This window comes from Solanum stenotomum, chromosome 3 (genome assembly GCF_019186545.1).
Source record: "Solanum stenotomum isolate F172 chromosome 3, ASM1918654v1, whole genome shotgun sequence".
Classification (NCBI taxonomy): domain Eukaryota; kingdom Viridiplantae; phylum Streptophyta; class Magnoliopsida; order Solanales; family Solanaceae; genus Solanum; species Solanum stenotomum.
This window is the reverse complement of record NC_064284.1, coordinates 1,392,541-1,411,697: the sequence shown is the minus strand read 5'-3', so window position 1 is coordinate 1,411,697 and position 19,157 is coordinate 1,392,541. Positions and strand designations below refer to the sequence as shown.

The 19,157-nt window shown below is 29.4% G+C and overlaps 3 protein-coding genes across 3 annotated transcripts in view; 1 reads left to right on the top strand and 2 right to left on the bottom strand.

Annotated features, from left to right (window-relative positions):
* Window positions 1-46: 46 nt before the first annotated feature.
* Window positions 47-2,012, bottom strand: LOC125860169 (transcription factor MYB26-like). Its single transcript, XM_049540068.1, has 4 exons — window positions 1,880-2,012; window positions 1,321-1,450; window positions 616-1,159; window positions 47-449 (listed from the first exon to the last, which is right to left on the bottom strand). The coding sequence occupies exons 1-4, from the start codon at window positions 2,010-2,012 to the stop codon at window positions 147-149; spliced, it is 1,110 nt and encodes a 369-aa protein (XP_049396025.1). The 3' UTR covers window positions 47-146.
* Window positions 2,013-11,869: 9,857 nt separating this feature from the next.
* Window positions 11,870-19,157, top strand: part of LOC125859714 (protein phosphatase 2C 16-like) — a 96,287-nt gene continuing 88,999 nt past the window's right edge. Inside the window, exon 1 of the mRNA XM_049539521.1 lies at window positions 11,870-11,874. The gene's annotated coding sequence lies outside the window, so the exon portion shown is untranslated. The remainder of the gene's footprint in view (window positions 11,875-19,157) is intronic.
* LOC125859718 (protein IQ-DOMAIN 8) lies at window positions 14,587-17,262 on the bottom strand. The gene is made up of 5 exons (XM_049539525.1): window positions 17,087-17,262; window positions 16,733-16,987; window positions 15,976-16,191; window positions 15,661-15,768; window positions 14,587-15,564 (listed from the first exon to the last, which is right to left on the bottom strand). The coding sequence occupies exons 1-5, from the start codon at window positions 17,150-17,152 to the stop codon at window positions 14,926-14,928; spliced, it is 1,284 nt and encodes a 427-aa protein (XP_049395482.1). The 5' UTR covers window positions 17,153-17,262; the 3' UTR covers window positions 14,587-14,925.

Genomic DNA, 19,157 nt, shown 5'->3' with positions numbered 1-19,157 from the left:
TTCTCAATTTAACTATGCAAATTATAATAATAACTGCACAATAATAATATGAAACTTCCTTCATCATAAAAACTCCCTTAGAAAATAAAAAGCTTACCATCTTTTTCATGACCATTTTCATCACAAAAGCCAACATGTCTCTATGATCAATCCCAAGTTCTAGGGTTCATCATAAATTGACTGCATGAAAGTGCTGACAATGACGATGAATTTGATGATTTTGACGATGATGATGATGATGACATGTGTAAGGATTTCATTAGCTCAATTTCATTGACGACTCTATGCACATTATTATGTGGATTCATAATATAACTAGTTGGGAAAGTACATGGGAGAGTACTATTGACCACCATGGAGTCATGTTGTGACACAATTGGAGTTGATTCTAGAATGCCATCTTCGTTCTCCTTTATAATTTCAGAAAGCTTAGGCAAACACGAAGGTGTCTGTTGAAGATGTAATTAAATAAGCAAAAGCGTTGAATATTATAAGATGGTCACAACTGACATGTTATCAGAGCAAGATTTAAACGCGACTAGACATGTTGAAAATATAATTTAGTAAAAGTATACTCTCTAACAACTTAAACTGTTAGATGAATAGTATACGTACCATCATTAAATCTTGATGAATTTTGATAGCCGTGTTTGTTGAATCCATGAAATTCTCCCCATTAGTGCAATTCAATGAAATGTTGGAGGTGAGCATGGAATTAATGGAGTTGTCTTGTTTAATAACACTAGGGTTGTATTCAAGATCATATTGAAGATGATTAGGATAATTGAAATTAAACCATGTAGGATCATTTGAAATTGAGTCAAATGACAAATTTGGAAGGGAATTAGGCATCACTTGATTAGTTAAATTCAAATCCCCATTATGATTAATGTTGTTCATTTGGTCAAGAATTAGGGGAGAATTTATACTTGACATGAAACTATTAGTAATAGGAACATTGGGGTTGAATGAGTAGAAATTATCAAAAGAGGGATTAGGGTTTGGATTAGTCATGAGATTATTATAATTAGGAAAGATGATGGAGAGATCAGGGAGGATTCCATGAGAAAGATGGAGCTTCTTCTTGATGCTTGAATTCCAAAAATTCTTCACTTCGTTGTCTGTTCTTCCAGGTAAATGCTTTGCTATTTGTGCCCACCTGTAAAACAAAACAAAATGTCTCTTTTGCATGAAAATAATACAAACATGGATCTTTTTGTCAAAAAATTACACAAAATATTCTTTCAAAAGCTATTTTTTGTTCTAGAAAAATCAATTGACATCCTTTCATCGAAAAATTACATTGTATATATTAATTACCTGTTGCCAAGAATGCCATGGAGCTCAATGATAAGTGCTGCTTCTTGAGGGGAGAAACTCCCACGTTTCAAATCTGGTCTTAGATAATTTATCCACCTCAATCTGCAGCTCTTCCCACATCTTTGAAGCCCTACGCCGTCGAAACGAATTCAAGATATAAATTTAATTTAAAAAATGCGAGTATAAGAAAAAAAAAGAAAGATGTTTGCTCCACATGGGCATGTTCACAAACTATACTAATGGTGGAAAAAACGAGGTGAGCTCAAGATATAAACTTGTTGAGTTCATTCTTTGAAATTGAATTATGAAATTAATTCTGGATCAATATATATAAAAATTCTAGTAATTCTTTGTTGTTTCGTATAAAAAATACTCAATTGAATGGAAAAAGAAGATGAATATCATAGTAGCTCTAAAAAATCGACTCAAAGATAGGCATACTAATTATGTTACGATATAAGTGGACTACCCCGGTCAATCTTTGCATCACGATGTTGATTTATTCAACGTTATGATGCAAGGAAACCCGAAAATAAAAAAAATAAGAAGAGAATAAAACCTGCAAGCTTAGGAACAGAGCTCCAACAAGCATGACCATAATTAGTAATGTAGTTAATAAGTTTTTCATCTTCTTCAGGAGACCATAGCCCTCTCTTCACTTTTTGTTTGTTACAACATGTATGATGTCCCATTTCTTATATATAAACAAACACAAATTAATTACAAACAGGTTCTACAAATAGATAACAAATTTTTTAAATACATTGAGTTTGTGTGGAAAAAGAAGTGGAGGGACTCAATGTCTTATATAATAGATGCTCATGAGAACTGATGAGTACTACAGTACAATAATTTTTTGGATTATAGTACTATCATATATCGATAGTGTAAAGAATTTTTTATATTATCGATGTAATTAATTAGGCGCGAAGTTATAATGGTAGTTACATATTCGACAAATTCATTTTGAGTCAGCATTATTATAGTCGTATTAAAAATTCATTACTTTTTTTATTTTAATTTGTTTGTTTGATTTGTTTTGACATGAAATTTAAGAAAATAAAAAAACATCTTTTTAATCTTATAGTTATAAACTAAGGATACATAAAATATACCAAAATTTTCTTTAATCTTTTGGCATTATGTTACATATCACATGAAAACTTGAAATTGAAGAGTTGTCAGAAAAGGAAAGAAAGATAAAAATATTGAAACGGATACTTACAGTGTGATGATTTTTTTTTATATCGGTGTAATTAATTAGAGGAGTTATATGATAGTTGTGGAATTAAAGATTTAGTAATTTTGACTCAAATTTTGTAATTGTATTAAAAATTCAGTCAATTAAAAACATTTAAGTAAAAAATAAATAAATTATGATTACCAATTCATAAACTAAAAAACTTATTGGTACACAAATAAAATTGTTATAGCAAGTTATCAATCATCTAGTTCGGATTACTCATAAATATTAGTATTAAATAAAATTATTCATAATTACTTTTAAGTAATTTAAGATCCCTTTTGGACATAATTTGAAATCACGGTCATTTAAAGTTGAAATTATGTTAAGACATGTAATTTGAATTTTTTAAAGTTGTAGACCCCCCCCCCCCTCTCCCACCCCAACCAATAAAATAAGAAAATTTCACAAGTTGTGAAAATTATAAATCTTATACAATTTTATCGAATGAACAAGTTATAGTTCATAAACAAGATACTCAAAATATTCTAAGACACCGCATATCGTATATCTTCATGTTCCTTCTATTAGCAAGTGTTTGCAATACAAACTTTCAAATACACAAAAATTTATAAAAATTCTTTTGTCAACAACAATCCTAACTATCTACTCCATTTCTTAATATAATCATTTCGCATGGTATAAACAATATTTTCACATCAATCATAAGTCTTGTTTTTTCTGTAAAATTGAAAATGATAAATCTTTTTTAACAGAACATAAATATATATTATTTTAATAAAATTAAATTCATAATTTAAAATTTAAAATTTCACCATTTTAGAGATTTAAAATTTAAAAAATCATAATCTCAAAGCACGAATCATCCATTCAGAAATAGTAGGTCCCACGTGGTTTTACAGTGTCCCACTTAGGAACCCAAAGAAAATTTGACAGCTGCCTACTAATTTGTCTTGACAAAAAAATCAACTAATTTAAAGGGAATATGCATTTTTTTTCCTTCTCTTTTTTGGGTTTTCACCCGATGTTCGATATTTATATTGGGCTAATTTGACTAAAATCAAATTCATGCATCGTGAAACTCTTTTTGAAATCTCGAATTCAAAATCTCTAATTAAAGATGAAGTAATTCCAACTATCTCACTCCAATTCATGTTAGGACATGAAAATGCTGTCATAGTAATAATAATTATGTCGCACATTATGTCAACTATGCTTTTCTAATTAATTATTAATCTGGGGGTCATGAAGTGAAGGGTAATTAATTGAGTACATATGAATGTGATTAATTATATGCAACAAAACAAAATTTCATGAATAATAGTAGTAGGACATGATTAACATAATAATTAAATAAACATATGGTCCATGTGTGTGTATGTTCTTATTCCCTTCTACCTACATATTTAGCAGTACTTGAAGAAGATGCAGTGTAGGTTAAAGTACCCTAATGACAGGGGGCCTCATTGATTTTATAATATCTATACACAATAACAACAATAACATATCTAGTAAATCTCAGAAGTGGGGTCGCATACGCAACGTTACCTTAGCTTCTGAAGGTAAAGAAGTTGTTTACGATAGACTTTCGGCTTAAGTAAAACATACTAGAAGGTTAATGGAAGAAAATAACAATAGCAACAACAAATAACATGATAATTGATGCAAAGGAAATAATGAAATAATATTAACAATAATATTGATAAGAAAAACTAGACAATACACGACTACCTACTAACCTTCTACCCTAATCGTTGACTTTCATACCTATCTAGCATTATGTCCTCAATGAGTTGCATGTGTTTATAATATCTATACACAAACAACATAATTTTTTTTATATATATTTTATTATCAATTCGTCCCACTGCTATAAGTTTTACTAAATTCCAACTAACTTCTTGTTAGAATTTGACTCATCGGTTAGGGAAACATTACTAATCAACGTGCCAAATTCTATAGAAAATGAGTGATTTTCTTATCGTAGGGACTAAAAGAATTTTGACAGTTAAAAAGTACATCACAATAAGGGAAATTAATTTGTATCCTAGGTAACTTGAAAATAAGTTAGGCAACTAAACATGTCACAATAAGTTAAAATAGGATGATCGATCGCGGTGTTTAACTAAGTTAAATTTTTGCTATGGACAAGTGGAGTATTAAATAAAAGGAACCATATAGTCATATGATTAGACAAATTGGTGTTGAAAATGGTTGAAATATACATAGTGCTAATTAAGTAAGCTTTCAATATAAAAAATGTCATGCTTACAATCGATTGGTTACTACAATCTCAAGTCAATTGTGACACTTCCTCTATTTAACGTCTTCCAACTTATTTGTCTCTCTTTATTTACTCCTATAACACTATTAGGTAGGTACATTGGTAGTGGGCCAAAGTAGTCTACCGGCGATGAAAAGACGATAGTAGACCAGACGGGGGCACCACCAGAACACCCGAATAAGGATGAAGAACTTTCAACCACTTTTAATTCATATATATTTCAATTTAATTTTAATTATGTAGGGCTATTTTTAACCAATTTTTAATCTATATTATCTTGAACCTTATTTTCAAATCATGGCAAACAATACTCTTTCATTCAATGCCCCACAAACATTCAGTGGTGAAAATTATCAAATTTGGACAGTTAAGATGAAGTCTTATCTTAAGGCATATGATTTATGGAAAGCTGTAATGGAAGACAAACTCATACAACAACTCTCTGAAAAATCTTCTGATGCTGAAATCAAACTTCACTCAGAAGAGAAAATCAAAAAATACAAAGCCAAAATTGTAATTTAAAATTCAGTTGCAGAATCATTTTTTTTCTAAAATCATTGTATGTGAGACAACAAAAGAAGCTTGGGAATTCTGAATTTGAAGGAGTACCGAGGAAGTGAACGAGGCAGACAAAATTAAATTATGAATTTGAATTTGAGATTTTGAATCTCTTAGGATGCAAGAGGGGTGAGACTATCACTAATTATTCTGACGGAATTTCTTTGATTGTCAACAGAATCAGGTTGCTTGGTGAGAATTTTAAAGATAATAGAATAGTTAAAAAGATTCTTGTGACTATTCCCGAGAGATTTTAGTCTAAAATCTCTGCTTTGAAAGAGTCTAAAGATCTCTCTATCATCTCTCTTGTAGAATTGATAAGTGCACTTCAAGCACAAGAACAAAGAAGAGCTTTTAGACAAGATAAAGTTATTGAATATGTCTTTTATGCAAACTATCAAAAAAGAATAGTTGATTATCCTCCTTGTAAATACGGTAAAAAGAAAACACACTTGAAAAAATTCTGTTGGTGGAGATCTAATGCACTATGTGGAAGTTGCAAACAAACATGTCATGTTACAAAAGTGTGTCAGTTCAAAGAACACTCAAGATAAATCATAAGCACTACTAGTAGAAGAAGAATGTGATGATGAATTCTATTAATTGTCACAACAAAAGTAAGGAGAAAATATTTTTCAAGAATAACTAAGTGTTCAAACACAAGTTAGATACATCAACTTGAGTTTGAGGGGGAATGTTGAAATTCGGTAGAATCTTTTTACCTTTTTCTTTTTAGTCTAAAAATATTCTATAGTATTTAATTTCCTTTAAAGTCTAGGGTTTACATTAATTGTAAAATATTTAGTTTTCTTTTAGTTTAGTATCTAGAAGGAAAATAATATATTTTATTCTCCTTAATTATTTATAAATAATGATGTACTCTTCTATTTGAATCAATGCAAGAATCAATACAAAGAGTTATCATTCATTCTCTCTTTAATTTTTCTTACTAGTTCCTTCCATTCCATAACAGTGTCAAATAAATGAACTGAATTGCATTTGAATGAATTAAAATAAGTTGAGCTAATAAATGAGTAAATTATTGATCCGCTCAAAAGTTACTTAGACAGAAATAAATTAAAATGTGAGTCATAATCTAACATGGCAATTTTCTACTAAGTTTTAATTATTTTACTTTCTTTATAAATATTTTTTTTATACCTAATAAAATTATTATTTTCTTTATTGTCTCCTATAACGCTATTAGGTATGTCGGTATGTAGAGGCGGTGTCAAATAGACCAGTTGGTTGCATTTAAACGAATTAAAATAAGTTGAGCTAATAAATAAGTAGATTATTGATCCGCTAAAAAGTTACTTGGACTTAAATACACTAAAATGTGGGTCATAATCTAACATGATCAATTCTTAGTAAGTTTTAATTATTTTAAATATTTTTTTGTAAATTTTTGTACTTAAAAAAATATTATTTTCTTTATTATCTATATAACATATTAAATTTTAAGAAAATATCTTTTTAAAAGTTTTTTCATTAGATTTCTGATAAGTTAATTTGAACAGATTAAATTTAATTTTATCACCCTTACAGACTGTATCTATTGACTATTGCACATGTAAAAAAAGTTCTACCTATATATCTTCGATACTTATACAAATTGAAATGTGACGTGAAATGAACTATATTCTTTCATCTTTAATTACAAGTTAGATAGGAAAATCCGTATTATAAAGAAATTTAAAATCTCATTAATGAGATATATGCGACACAAATTCAATTTTATAGGTTGAATGACAATTGATTAATAACATTATAAGAATTTAGTGAGAAGACAGGAGTTTACTTTTTTTTTTGGTGTGTTGTAGTATTATTGACGTGGAACTGAAATTTGATGAAATGACGTGTCCTTAAATTGTTCTAACATTGTGTTAGAAGTTGCTTCTACTTAAGAAATTCTTTGATGTTGGACATTTTACATTAAGTGATTGGACAATAAATATATTTTATTCTTCTTGCTATTTATATTTATGCAACGTTATTTGATTAAATACATATTTTTTCTAAAATATTTTAAAAATTTAAGATCTAAAACAAATTTTAGAGCTTGTTGAATTAATTTTTGGCGTATGACTTATAGGTCATAAAATTTTAACTTATAACTTTTGGCTTATTTTCATTATTTTGACCTAATTTGTTTTTAATTCAAATATTATAGAAGTGCTTAAATTTGATTTTAGCTTTAAAATACTTAAAACAAGACAATTCAAACATAAAAGACATTTATATGACAAATCACGAAGGAATTTTAAAGTTAATAAGTTATTTTTAATTATAAAAAAATACTTCCTTCGTTTTCAATTTGTTATTGGTTTTGACTTGACATGTAGCTTAAGAATATAAAAATGATTTTTGAATTTTATGATCTTAAATTGAAGATATGTAGAATATACCAAAATGTAATGTTATTAATGTTTAAAAATGTCAGAGTCAATTCCCTAAATGGTCACCTAAGTTTGGGGAATTGCCTTGAAATATCATTTATGTTTCACTTAGGACCAAAATATCACCCAACTATCGCTATTTTCCTCCAAATATACTTAAAACTTTAAAAACTTTACTCTCTCCTAGTTGGTATGCCATGCTATTAAAGTCTTTTTTAAAATAATAGACTTATTCAATTCATCAAACTCATTTAACTAAAATAATAATCTTATTATTTTTAATATATATATATATTTGTTTATTAAGAAGAAAACTTCATACTAAAGAATCTTTTATCATAATTAAACTTTTTTATTTTTTTATGCTATGAAAAAATAGGGTTTTAAAATATACTATACTGTCATCAATTTTAAATACCTATAAACACATATATTCAAAAAATAAATAAATTGATATACAAATCACTCATGAATGTTAACTTACATCAATTAATCATAAATTGTATAATGAATCAATAATATTAAATGTCAATTAACTACTACAATATAATTAATTGTGTACTTTGAAATTCATGCTTACAATATTATTTTTTAAAAAAAAATAGGAAGTGACTAATATTATTACTAATTTATTTCCCCCAAAAAAAATATACTAATACCTCAAAAGTCCCCTTCTATTCTAGTTGATATGCCATGTCATTAAATCATCATTTTAAAAAAAAGAATAATAGACCTATTTAATTCATTAAACTTATGCCTCTACAAAACAAATATATAAATTACGTGAGAATTTATGAAGATTATAAAAAAAATACTTTTAAAATATCTAATTCCTTCATATTGTTCTACCAAACAAAATTCAATGAATTTTTTTTGTGTGCAATTGTTACCTGAGAATTTTTGAAATCTCTAAGTAAATTATTTGAAAATTTTAAGTAATTTTTTTCATAAAAGTATTCAAATAAAGTTGTAAGGTTGACAAAATAGTTGGTAAAAAGGAGAAATTTATTATTTAACTTTTGTTTTTAATTTAATTATGATCAGTGATTTATATATCAATATTTTTTGAATATATGTGTTTATAAGTATTCAAAATTGATGACATTATAATAAGTTTTTTTTAAAAAACTATTCTTCATAGCATAAAAAAAATAAAAAGTTAATTATGATAAAAGATTTTTAAGTATGGAAATTTCTTCTCAATAAATTTATATATATAAAATTAAAAAACAACAAGATCATTATTTCAGTTAATTGAGTTTGATTAGTTAATAAGTCTATTATTTTAAAAAAAAGGCTTCCATGACATGGCATGCCAACTTAGAGAGAAGGGTTTTTTGAAGTGGTAAGTATATTTGGAGGAAAATAGTGATAGTTAAGTGATATTTTGGTCCTAAATGAAACATAAATGATATTTTATGGCAATTCAATAAACTTGGGTGACCATTTAGGGAATTGACTCAAAATGTCATGTTGAAAGTTGCAAAATTAAGAAAAAAGACATTCTTTTTTAAATAGACTAAAAAGTAAATTAAGATAAATAAATTAAAATAAAAGAAAAAAGAAAGTAATACTCTTTTTGAGATTGACAAAAAAATTAATGTGTCATATACATAATTTTCCTTGAGAAAATATTTTTCAAAACTTTTTAATCATTCAATCATAAATTTCTTTTTTTAGAAATCCTTGATACCAAACACACCCTCAACCAACAATAATTTTCGATTCAAATTTTGATAAAATGTTGCTAATGAATATTCAAGAGGGCATTTCAAGTAAACACATATGTTATGATTTTGTAAATTTGATGATTTGAAAATATGACACTCAAATATAATATTTAATGATTTTAGAATTACAATATTATCTACGTATCGATATCAATAGAGTTTAGTTCATTGACTAGTTCAAAATTCAGTAAATTAAATGAGTAAATCAAATGAATTATATTCCGAACTTAATATATAAATTCTGAATTCATCTTTGTTTAATACTCCCTTCGTCTCTATATACTTGTTAAATTTTGACTTGACACACTTATTAAGAAGATAATGATTGATATAGTGAGTTTACCATTTTATTCTTATTAATTGAGAGAGTCCTGAATATATTTACTCACTACATTTTTCAAAGACATCAACTCAATATTAAAAACTGAGAATATAATAGAAAAAAAGAAAATTATCCTTTGATTTGTTAAAAATAACAAGTAAATAAAGAAATCAAATTAAAAAATATTTGGACTTCCCTATATATCGTCTAACACTATGTTCTTTTAATTGGATAGATTAATAGCATATCCTTATCCAATCATTCCTTCTAGATTAATGTGACAACTAATTGAGAACTTCATTGAATTTGCATCAAAAGTAAAAGGTACATTTCAATATGTCTCTAACTCTAACTATTCAATTTTTCTAAATTCTAACTAAAGATAAGAGATTGAGAGTTACAGCTTAACTTTTTTAATTTTAATGAGGAATATTATACATGATATAATGATTAGAAGGAATTATAAGGAATCTTCATAGTAGTTTTGTTTTGTAGAGAGGTTTAAAACATCTTCTACTAAATTTTCTTTCGCATAAATTCATATTAATCTTATGAGTGGACTCTTGATACTGAATGCTTGAGGATTAAAATAAGAATCACTTAGCCAGTGTAATCCTTCAAATATAAACTGTAAAGGTATTACAATCTGGGGCTAGATCATATCTAGCCTATAATAGAGAGTGCACGTGCACGTGCACGTGCACCTGTTAATCACAGAGGAAAAAAAATGATATATATATATATATATATATATATATATATATATATATATATATATNATATATATATATATATTCGATTGGGGTAGTTGGTTGTTGTGGGTGGCTTGAGTTCGAACCTTGGGGCAACCTCTACGTATTTTTATTTTTCTTCTTGAAAATCCTTATTTTCTTTGTTGGAGTAGGCTATACAACCAGGGGCGGAGCCGACTAGGGTTTCATTCGAATCCCACTTTGACAAAAAAATTATATTAGTATTAATATATGATTTTAATTATTTTTATGTATACGTAAATTAATATATGTTGAACCCTCACCAGCAAGTTCATGTGTTTACTTCTTTATATTTTGAATCTCTTTAATGAAAATTCTGATTCAATCACCGCATACATTTGTATACTAAAGTTAGTGGTGCCCTTGTTGAACTTAAATTCTGAGTGCGCCTCTAATTACAACAATAACATATCGCCTATGATCACACAAGTAGAATTTATAAAGAGATGTACACCGACTTTACCTCTAACATATGTAATACTCACAAAAAAATAAAAAATATAACAAACATTTATTTTCAATGGGAACCCTAAGTGAGGAGGGGGCAAAGCCTATAACAAGAGTAGATATCTAAAAACAGTAAGCAGTTTCGTTAAATGACATTCGATCATGTAGGCAATTTTGGAATATATCGACCACCATGAGAACCACATTAAATGCATAGATTTTTGAAAATGATCATTCAAAGATGTGGTTAATGGTAAAATAAAAAAAAAAAAATTCAAAAAAGCAAAGAAATAAATGGGACCAAATGCTCTGAAATAGTCTTCTATTCATTGTCAAGTTGGTTCGAGACATCTCAGACAAAATTGAAATTTGAAATTTATGAATTCTGAAATTTATGTATTTTTCTTAAGTTAATAGATTCTAAATTAATAATTTATAGAATTTAAATTAAAAATTACTGTGAGTCGACTGAATATATAATCGTCGTTGAAAATGATCATTCAAACATGTGGTTAATGGTAAAATCAAAAAAGACTTCAGAAAAAGCAAAGAAACAAATGGGACCAAATGTTTGAAATAGTCTTTTATTCCTTTTCAAGTCTTGCTTAACAAATCAAAAAAAAAAAGTCATTGGTTTGAGACGTCACATCAGATGGACTTAGAATTTGAAGCTTATGAATTTTAAATTATTTTTAAGTTGATAGATTTTAAAATTAATAATTTATAGAATTTGAACTCAAGTTACTTAGCTCGACGGAATAAGTAACAACAAATTATATGTTGATGCTTGAGAAGGAAGTATAAAAAAATTAAAGGGGACCAAACAAAAATCTTGAATTTGTATATAGTTTGCACATGCAACAATTAATGGCACAAGGTGTTTGATTGCTTTATTAGGGGACACATCCTTTGCTTCAATTTTGTTTCTTATCCCAACTTATTAATAAGGAAATTCCTATCAACATTCTTGTCTTTTCTCTACAAAAATCATAGCTTTTTGGTACTTGTCACTTTCACACACTCTCTAATTCTTTTTTCTTTTCAATTTTAATGTGTTTCAGTTTAAGTAGACATTAGTGAATGCAATAAAAAAAAAACTTAAATATAGAGGACCAAAATCAAAAAACAAAAAAACTATACATTATATTTTGTAACTTGTATAATCAATTAAATTATAATAACAATAGAAAATATATTTAGACTATTTCGATAACAGGTTTTGGAGGTCGAGAATTAAGGTAAAAGACTAGTAATGGGTAGTTTCATGTTTTGCTTTTCCTTATATTTGGTATATTTATTGTTTTTGTATTTCTCATTCTTAGTTTTCTATTACTAAGGGTTGTTTCTTATATATGCTTCAATTTCTTACTATCTCGTTGTTATTACTATTTATGTTTCAATAAATACTGTGTTTATAGTTTCCTTGAGCCTATGGTCTATCTGATACTCTCTCCATCCCCTAAAATAAGGATAAAATCTACGTACACTCTATTTTCGTCAAATCCGAATTGTGGGCTACAATGCAACTCTTACAGCAGACAGGAACATTGGATATTTATACCTAGGTAAAATCTTTGAGATAACAATTTAACTATGAAGACAAAACTTACAAACATTATATTTGTGACATATTAAATCAAATCTTAGCGTTTTCATGTTAATTAGAGAAAACATAACTTGCAAAATTCAAATTATATGTTCAAATTAAATTTTAATTTTTAACTAACTTAATTTCAGATCATGATTTCGTATCATGTCTTAATGGTCCTAAAATCAGTCAAAATACAAACTCGAGCAAGTAGTACTTCTTTGGCTCTTACTATCAATTATTTCCATCCCAAACAGAATCTTATAACAGAAATATTAAGCTCCAAATCCTCACATGCATAACTTATGACAGCTCGGCACACTAAGCTCCCGCTATGTATAAGATTTGAAAAAGGATTGGATTATAAGGATCTATACACAACTTTATTCCTACATTTTTGCAAGAGACTGATTTCACAACTCGAAATTAGTTACTCCAAGACTCCCAGCTTCAAGATCTTAAGGGAAATTCAGTACACTAAGCTCCCGCTTACATGTGCACTACAACAAAAGAAACATTAATGTATTTTTGCTTTTAGTATTGCAACAAAACATTTAGCAACAATTGAGTTAAAGACATTTCATTCAAAGTTGTTAAAACCTTTAACGACATTTATATAAAGTGCTAGTTATATATATTCATATTTACTATTGTCGCTAAATATAATAATAACGAAAAATTATATAATTAATGTCACTAAATTCTTAGTAATATGGTCCGGAGAAATTAAACGTCAAACCTGCACAAAAATCTATTTTATGCAACTCAAACTTGTTATCTTCTGATCACATAGCAACAACTATTACGCCGAGGCTATATAGTCAAACTTCTTCTGTTTTCTCAAAAGTTATTATAACGAATTAAAGATTATTTTTTTTTTCCAAACTGATCAAATGTCCTTCTTGAGATGGGACTCACCAACGACATATCCATTCTTCATGAGTAGTCTATTTGAAGCACAAAAATGGGATGAAGTTTGAAAACTTCAAGATGAGATTCATCATTATTTCTTCTCTTATCAAAAATTCATCATGGTCCAAATTGATGCATGCATGTGATCCAATCTTTAAGCAAGCCCAAAATATGGGCTTCAGTAATTTTTCATTCACTTCCATATTTTGTACCTTATAGTTGTGACCCATGATTAGAAGAATGAAAGAAATATACCCTCTATTTCAATTAATGCGATATAATTTGAATCGACATATATTTCAGGAAAGAACAATTTTTTTAATTGAAATGCATAACTCTAAATATGTCATAATATTTGTGTAATAGCTAACTTCAAGCAGAGATAGAGTAGAATGTGTGGATTCGGCAGAACCCAAATAACTTTGATTTGGACTTTTTCATTATCTTAAAGAAATTATCATTTAATATTTATAAATTATTAATCTAGATTTCAATCTATAACACTAAAAGACCGTAAATTTACTTACACCAGTCATTTACAGCAAACTAATAGATGCATGCTTAGCCATAGTGTGACACCCGGTTGGGGTAAGGTTTACTCAAAGTGGCTAGCTAGAATTCAGAACTTGAAGTTCTGGATCAGCCTCTAGATCTGTGACCTTATACATGTCATAATTATTCATGCGACTATAAACTTATCCACAGACCACAAAGGTAACACAAAATGTGTTAAAGTTAAATGTTTTCAAATATAGATGTGTCATTTTTTTTTTGGAATGGATACTAAAAAGGAAATAATATCACATAAATTGAAACAAAGTGTGTGTTTTCTCTAGTGATATTCCAGTTCTAAGTCTTGTTGACTTGTTGTTTACCAATTGAATATGAGAGAATATGAACTTTTAACATTAAATATAAACTTAACAAGTGAAGTTGTTCAAGACCTTCATACATTTCTTTAAAAGTCCTCATATATCTGATTTGATATACTGGAGATGTTATATTTCTAAAAATTTACCTGCATAAATAACCCGAATCAAGAGCAAAAACATTATCCATCCAATATATATGTTAAGGCAACGAATAAGTTGTCCGAAAACAAACAGAAACTCATACACAATCAACAAATAGAACACAGTATGATACAAAGACTTTCCGAGATAATTACTACTAGTTGAGTGATCATCACAGCAATCAACTCGTAAATCAGCTTTCTAGAGAAAATCTCATCTAATGCATTATGTATTGGTTAAGTCTAAATGTATGTAAACAAAAGAAACTCATTTTTACTATCAAGACAACAAGTTGTTGAGCTAAATGGACAAATAAAACTCACTAACACTCCCCTTTCATAACACCAATCGCCTTTCGTCTTCCAGATTAATTGATCAAAATGCATTTGAGGGAGGGTAGAGATCCTTACACAGATCAACTGAATACAGATCATAATCAGCACTTCTCCTTGCTATCGTCCTCGAAAGTGGACTTAACTTCCTATGGACTTGTAAGTTATCAGTTGAATTCCTCTGCATACTGTGAGACAAGTAATTTGAATTCCTCTGCTTAACCTTCGCCTTAATAGACTTTGTGAGATTCATGTAGTTTGGTTTCTTGCTATGTCCCTCTTCTGGAGGTGTCTGATTCGATCCAAGAGTTTCAGAAGTCGATATGGAAGAATGAGAAGTCGTACTATCATCATATTGATAATAATCAGTATAAGGCTCAGAAGATGAATTAGCAATTTGACAACTCATTGGTCCTCTTGTAGATATCCTGGTAGACATGTTATTCCGCCTAATGTTCACCGAACTACAGTCAGTGAAAGATCCAGCATCATAATCTTCATACTTCCTAGAACTCGGAGTCATCCCTGATGCATCAGTATGGAAATCTTCTACCAGTCTGTTTTCCCAAGGCTTATTCGCCATCCAACGTTCTAACCAAACTGAATCCCCATTAGCCTTAAGCTTATTCGGGGTTTCAACTTTCCTTGTTCTTGAATTCGGGCTGGGGTTTGTTCTCAGTTTCTGAAATAGATCAGTTGAATATATTTTCAGGCCAGTTAGTTACATGTATAGAGAAATTTGTGTCATATTACATGTTTAAGGAGTTAAACATGATACCTGTTGGGCATATGCAATGGCTCTCTCCCTCTTAATTGCTCCAACTTGTCTCATTTTCAACTTACACCTCACTTCATCCACTGTGCCAGGGCTATCACACCATCCACCCTGAGAAAACGAAAAGTAAGATAGTTTGAAGCAACAATAATATAGTCAAACTTCTCAATAACAGTCATCCTCTGTACTAACATTTCACTATTAACAACCATGATTTTGGTGGAACCAATGAATATATTCTCTATAACAGCATTTCGCTATAGCAGCTAAAAAATACATATCAGGACAAACAATACTGTTTATAGAGAAACTACATACCTCAGCTTGCTTAATTGGATCAGCTTGGCTATCAACAAGAGACCCTTGTGTAGCATCAACGGATGTTTGATGGCATCGGGCTCTAACTCGAGACTGCAGCTTGACAAGAGTCTGCATACACTTGAGGGTTACATCAGCTTGCTTTCTCACCTGTCGCCCACGAAATATAGCTTGTAGCCTAACCACTGCTTTGAGTGCCCTTAGCGCACGCCTTGCCTTTTGACATAACAATAAAAATTTCTCATTAACTATATAAATCATTTGCAAAAGATCAAGTGGGAGCAAAAATATTATAAGGACATAATAACATCTCTACATTTAGAGAAAGAATACCATACAACAACTATGCCTCAATCTCGAGTCAACACTAACATAGTCGCTCCATTTAAGCTCATCTCACACAAGAGAGAGAAAAACATAAGGATATAAGGTGTTATAGGTCTAGTTTTTGTCACTCAACATACAATCAAGCAGTTACCTATCTACTAATTGTACAGAAAATGCACAATAGCAACAACAAATTGATACGATAACCAAAACACAGAGGATAAAAGATGGTAACAGATATCAATAGCAAGAAACTACATGAATAGGCTAATACCACAACAAACACGGTGCTCTAGACTATCACCAAGCCAAATCACATCGAAAAGCAAGACAATGCTTAACTATCTACTAATCTTCTACACGGATTAATAAGCTGAACCAGGTATAACAAAAAAGTTAACAACTTTGGGTCCCAAGTCATTCAAATTACCAGAAAACCACGAAACGCAGCCTGAATTCGAAGAGCAGCCCATTCTTGTTTCACAACCACAAAATCCTTGTGTGGAGCTCTGATGACAGTAGCCATAGCAGCAGCCAAAGCACTGTCAGACAGGAATGAAGATTCAGATTCATCCGAATCTCCTAAATTCCCACCCCCTTTTACACCTTTCGAAAACGCCATAGCAATTCCACCCGATGCACTCCTCCACAGCTTCCATTTTCTATTCTTTCCACTACCCTTCTCCTACAAAATCCCCCAAATAAAACAATTCAAATTATCAAAAAACATCAACAAAAAATAAAACAGAAACAGAGTATACTAGAATTAGCCAATTCAACTTACAGAATCATTTGATTGATTCTTTTTTAAACCGATTAAAGATTTAATCCACTTCCCCGAACCACCCATTTCTTCACGATTCTTGAAAAATATGATCTTGATACAGTTTCTGCAGCTTGATAAATGGTTTTTGTTTTGAGGAAAAACAGAACAGACAGAACAATTTTAGAAAATGGTGTCTGGAACTTAAAGATAAATGTTGGGATTTGAGAATTCGAAGAGATTTGAGGAGCTTTAATTACTACAGCTATGAGTTTCTTTGATTTTGAATTTTAAAATTCGAAAAAAAGGAAAAAGCTGTAACGGATAGTTTTTGGAAAGAAGAACGACGTCGTTTTGGATGACTTTTGCACTTTCCGACCTTAGTTTAAACTGACGCAATACAATAAACTAGTGGGAAAGTGAAAGGAATTTCCGGAAAATAAGATTAGTTAAAACATGCTTTTAAAGTTTTAATAAATTTGCGTGTAAAGTGCGAAGTAATAATCAAACAAACTCCCCGCGCCTCACGACGTGGGTTCCGTGCGCCTTATTCCATGAACTATTGCTCCCTCCGTCTCGATTTGACGGAGTTTGACTAAACACAAAATTTAAATTATATAAAAGACATAGCAATGACAAAGTATAACGGCCAACAAGAGTTGTGGTGGAGTGGTAAATACTCCTTAATCCTTAATCAAAAACGTTTTGGGTTCGAGCTCTCTTGAGTACAAAGTCACCTTTGTTAGAGAGCGTTTTACTCCCAATGTGGGACTTTTCGGTGCAAATCCGAATTTAGTCGAGCTCTAATGTGAATACCGAATACCGGATGAAAAACCAAAAAAAAAATGACAAAGTACGATGAAATTAAGCATATTACCTTTCAAATGAGTTGATTTTTATTTTTATATTTTGAAAATTGGACTTCTATCTGGCAGGACATAAGTTCTTTGAAGGGTAGAAGTCATGCGGACATAATTTGTGACGTGATGATTAGAAAATATAAATTTGTACTTCACAAAAAAAGTTATTTGTAATGATGGACAAAAATTAAAGACCAGGACAAAAGTGCAAAGGACCTTAAAACTACTTCCATGTTTCGATTGTAAAAATTTCATGGATATCTTATTTGGATATCATTATTTGATCTGTATCCTCTTTTTTTCGGGCATCTATCTATTTTGATATAATTATGAACTCTAATTTAAGATATTTGTCAAAAATTGTATATACATTTCATTGGTCGCCTGAAGCCTTGAGAGCTAGGATGCTTGCTCTTGAAGATGAAGTAAATACGGTCATGGGCCAACATCTCGATGCTGTTGAAGTTATGAATGAACACTTTGTCCTAACTGGTTGGTAAAAATGACTAAGTTTAGATAAAATGGTTGAGTTTCAATCATATGTGCGTGGAATTAACCATATGAAATTCCAGACACACAGTAATTTCAAAATCTAGTAATTGTGTACTTTGGTTGTTCATTTCCAAGCTTGCAAAAAGTTGTTCTCTTGTATTGTATTGTTTGGTTCGTGAGCAAAGTTATATTCTTTGTGTTTTATTTTAGTATGAAAATGAGTTAAAATTTACCATTTTACTCTAAGTTATTTCACTTAAATATTGTCTAATCGACATTTTTTTTGGTTCTTTCTCATGTCGTTTTCTGAAATCAACTGATGTTCCTCCCTCTTTATATCTGGTCTTTTTCCTGGTAACATTTATTAGAGAATTTCAAATTTTAAGATTTTAATTTTTTTGAATTTGAATCATTTTTTGTTACTTGATTTGAATCTTGAATCCAAATTAAATTTCATGGACATATCCATACAGGCGTAAATTTAATGACAAAAGTCAAAACATGTTTCTATATATGTTTAAAATAAAATATATATTTCTCTCTTGAATATAAACTAAAGGTACTGAATAACAGGGTGCACTAAAATCATATTTATTTTTGTTATACTTTTTTTTATGAAGTAGACGATGATTAATAAAGAACACTACTATTATAATTTCCCTATAATTTGTTTACATGAAAGTGCTTGCAAAAAACGTATAGGAAACTTTCTCCTCCTATGACTTGAGTAAAATGATTTA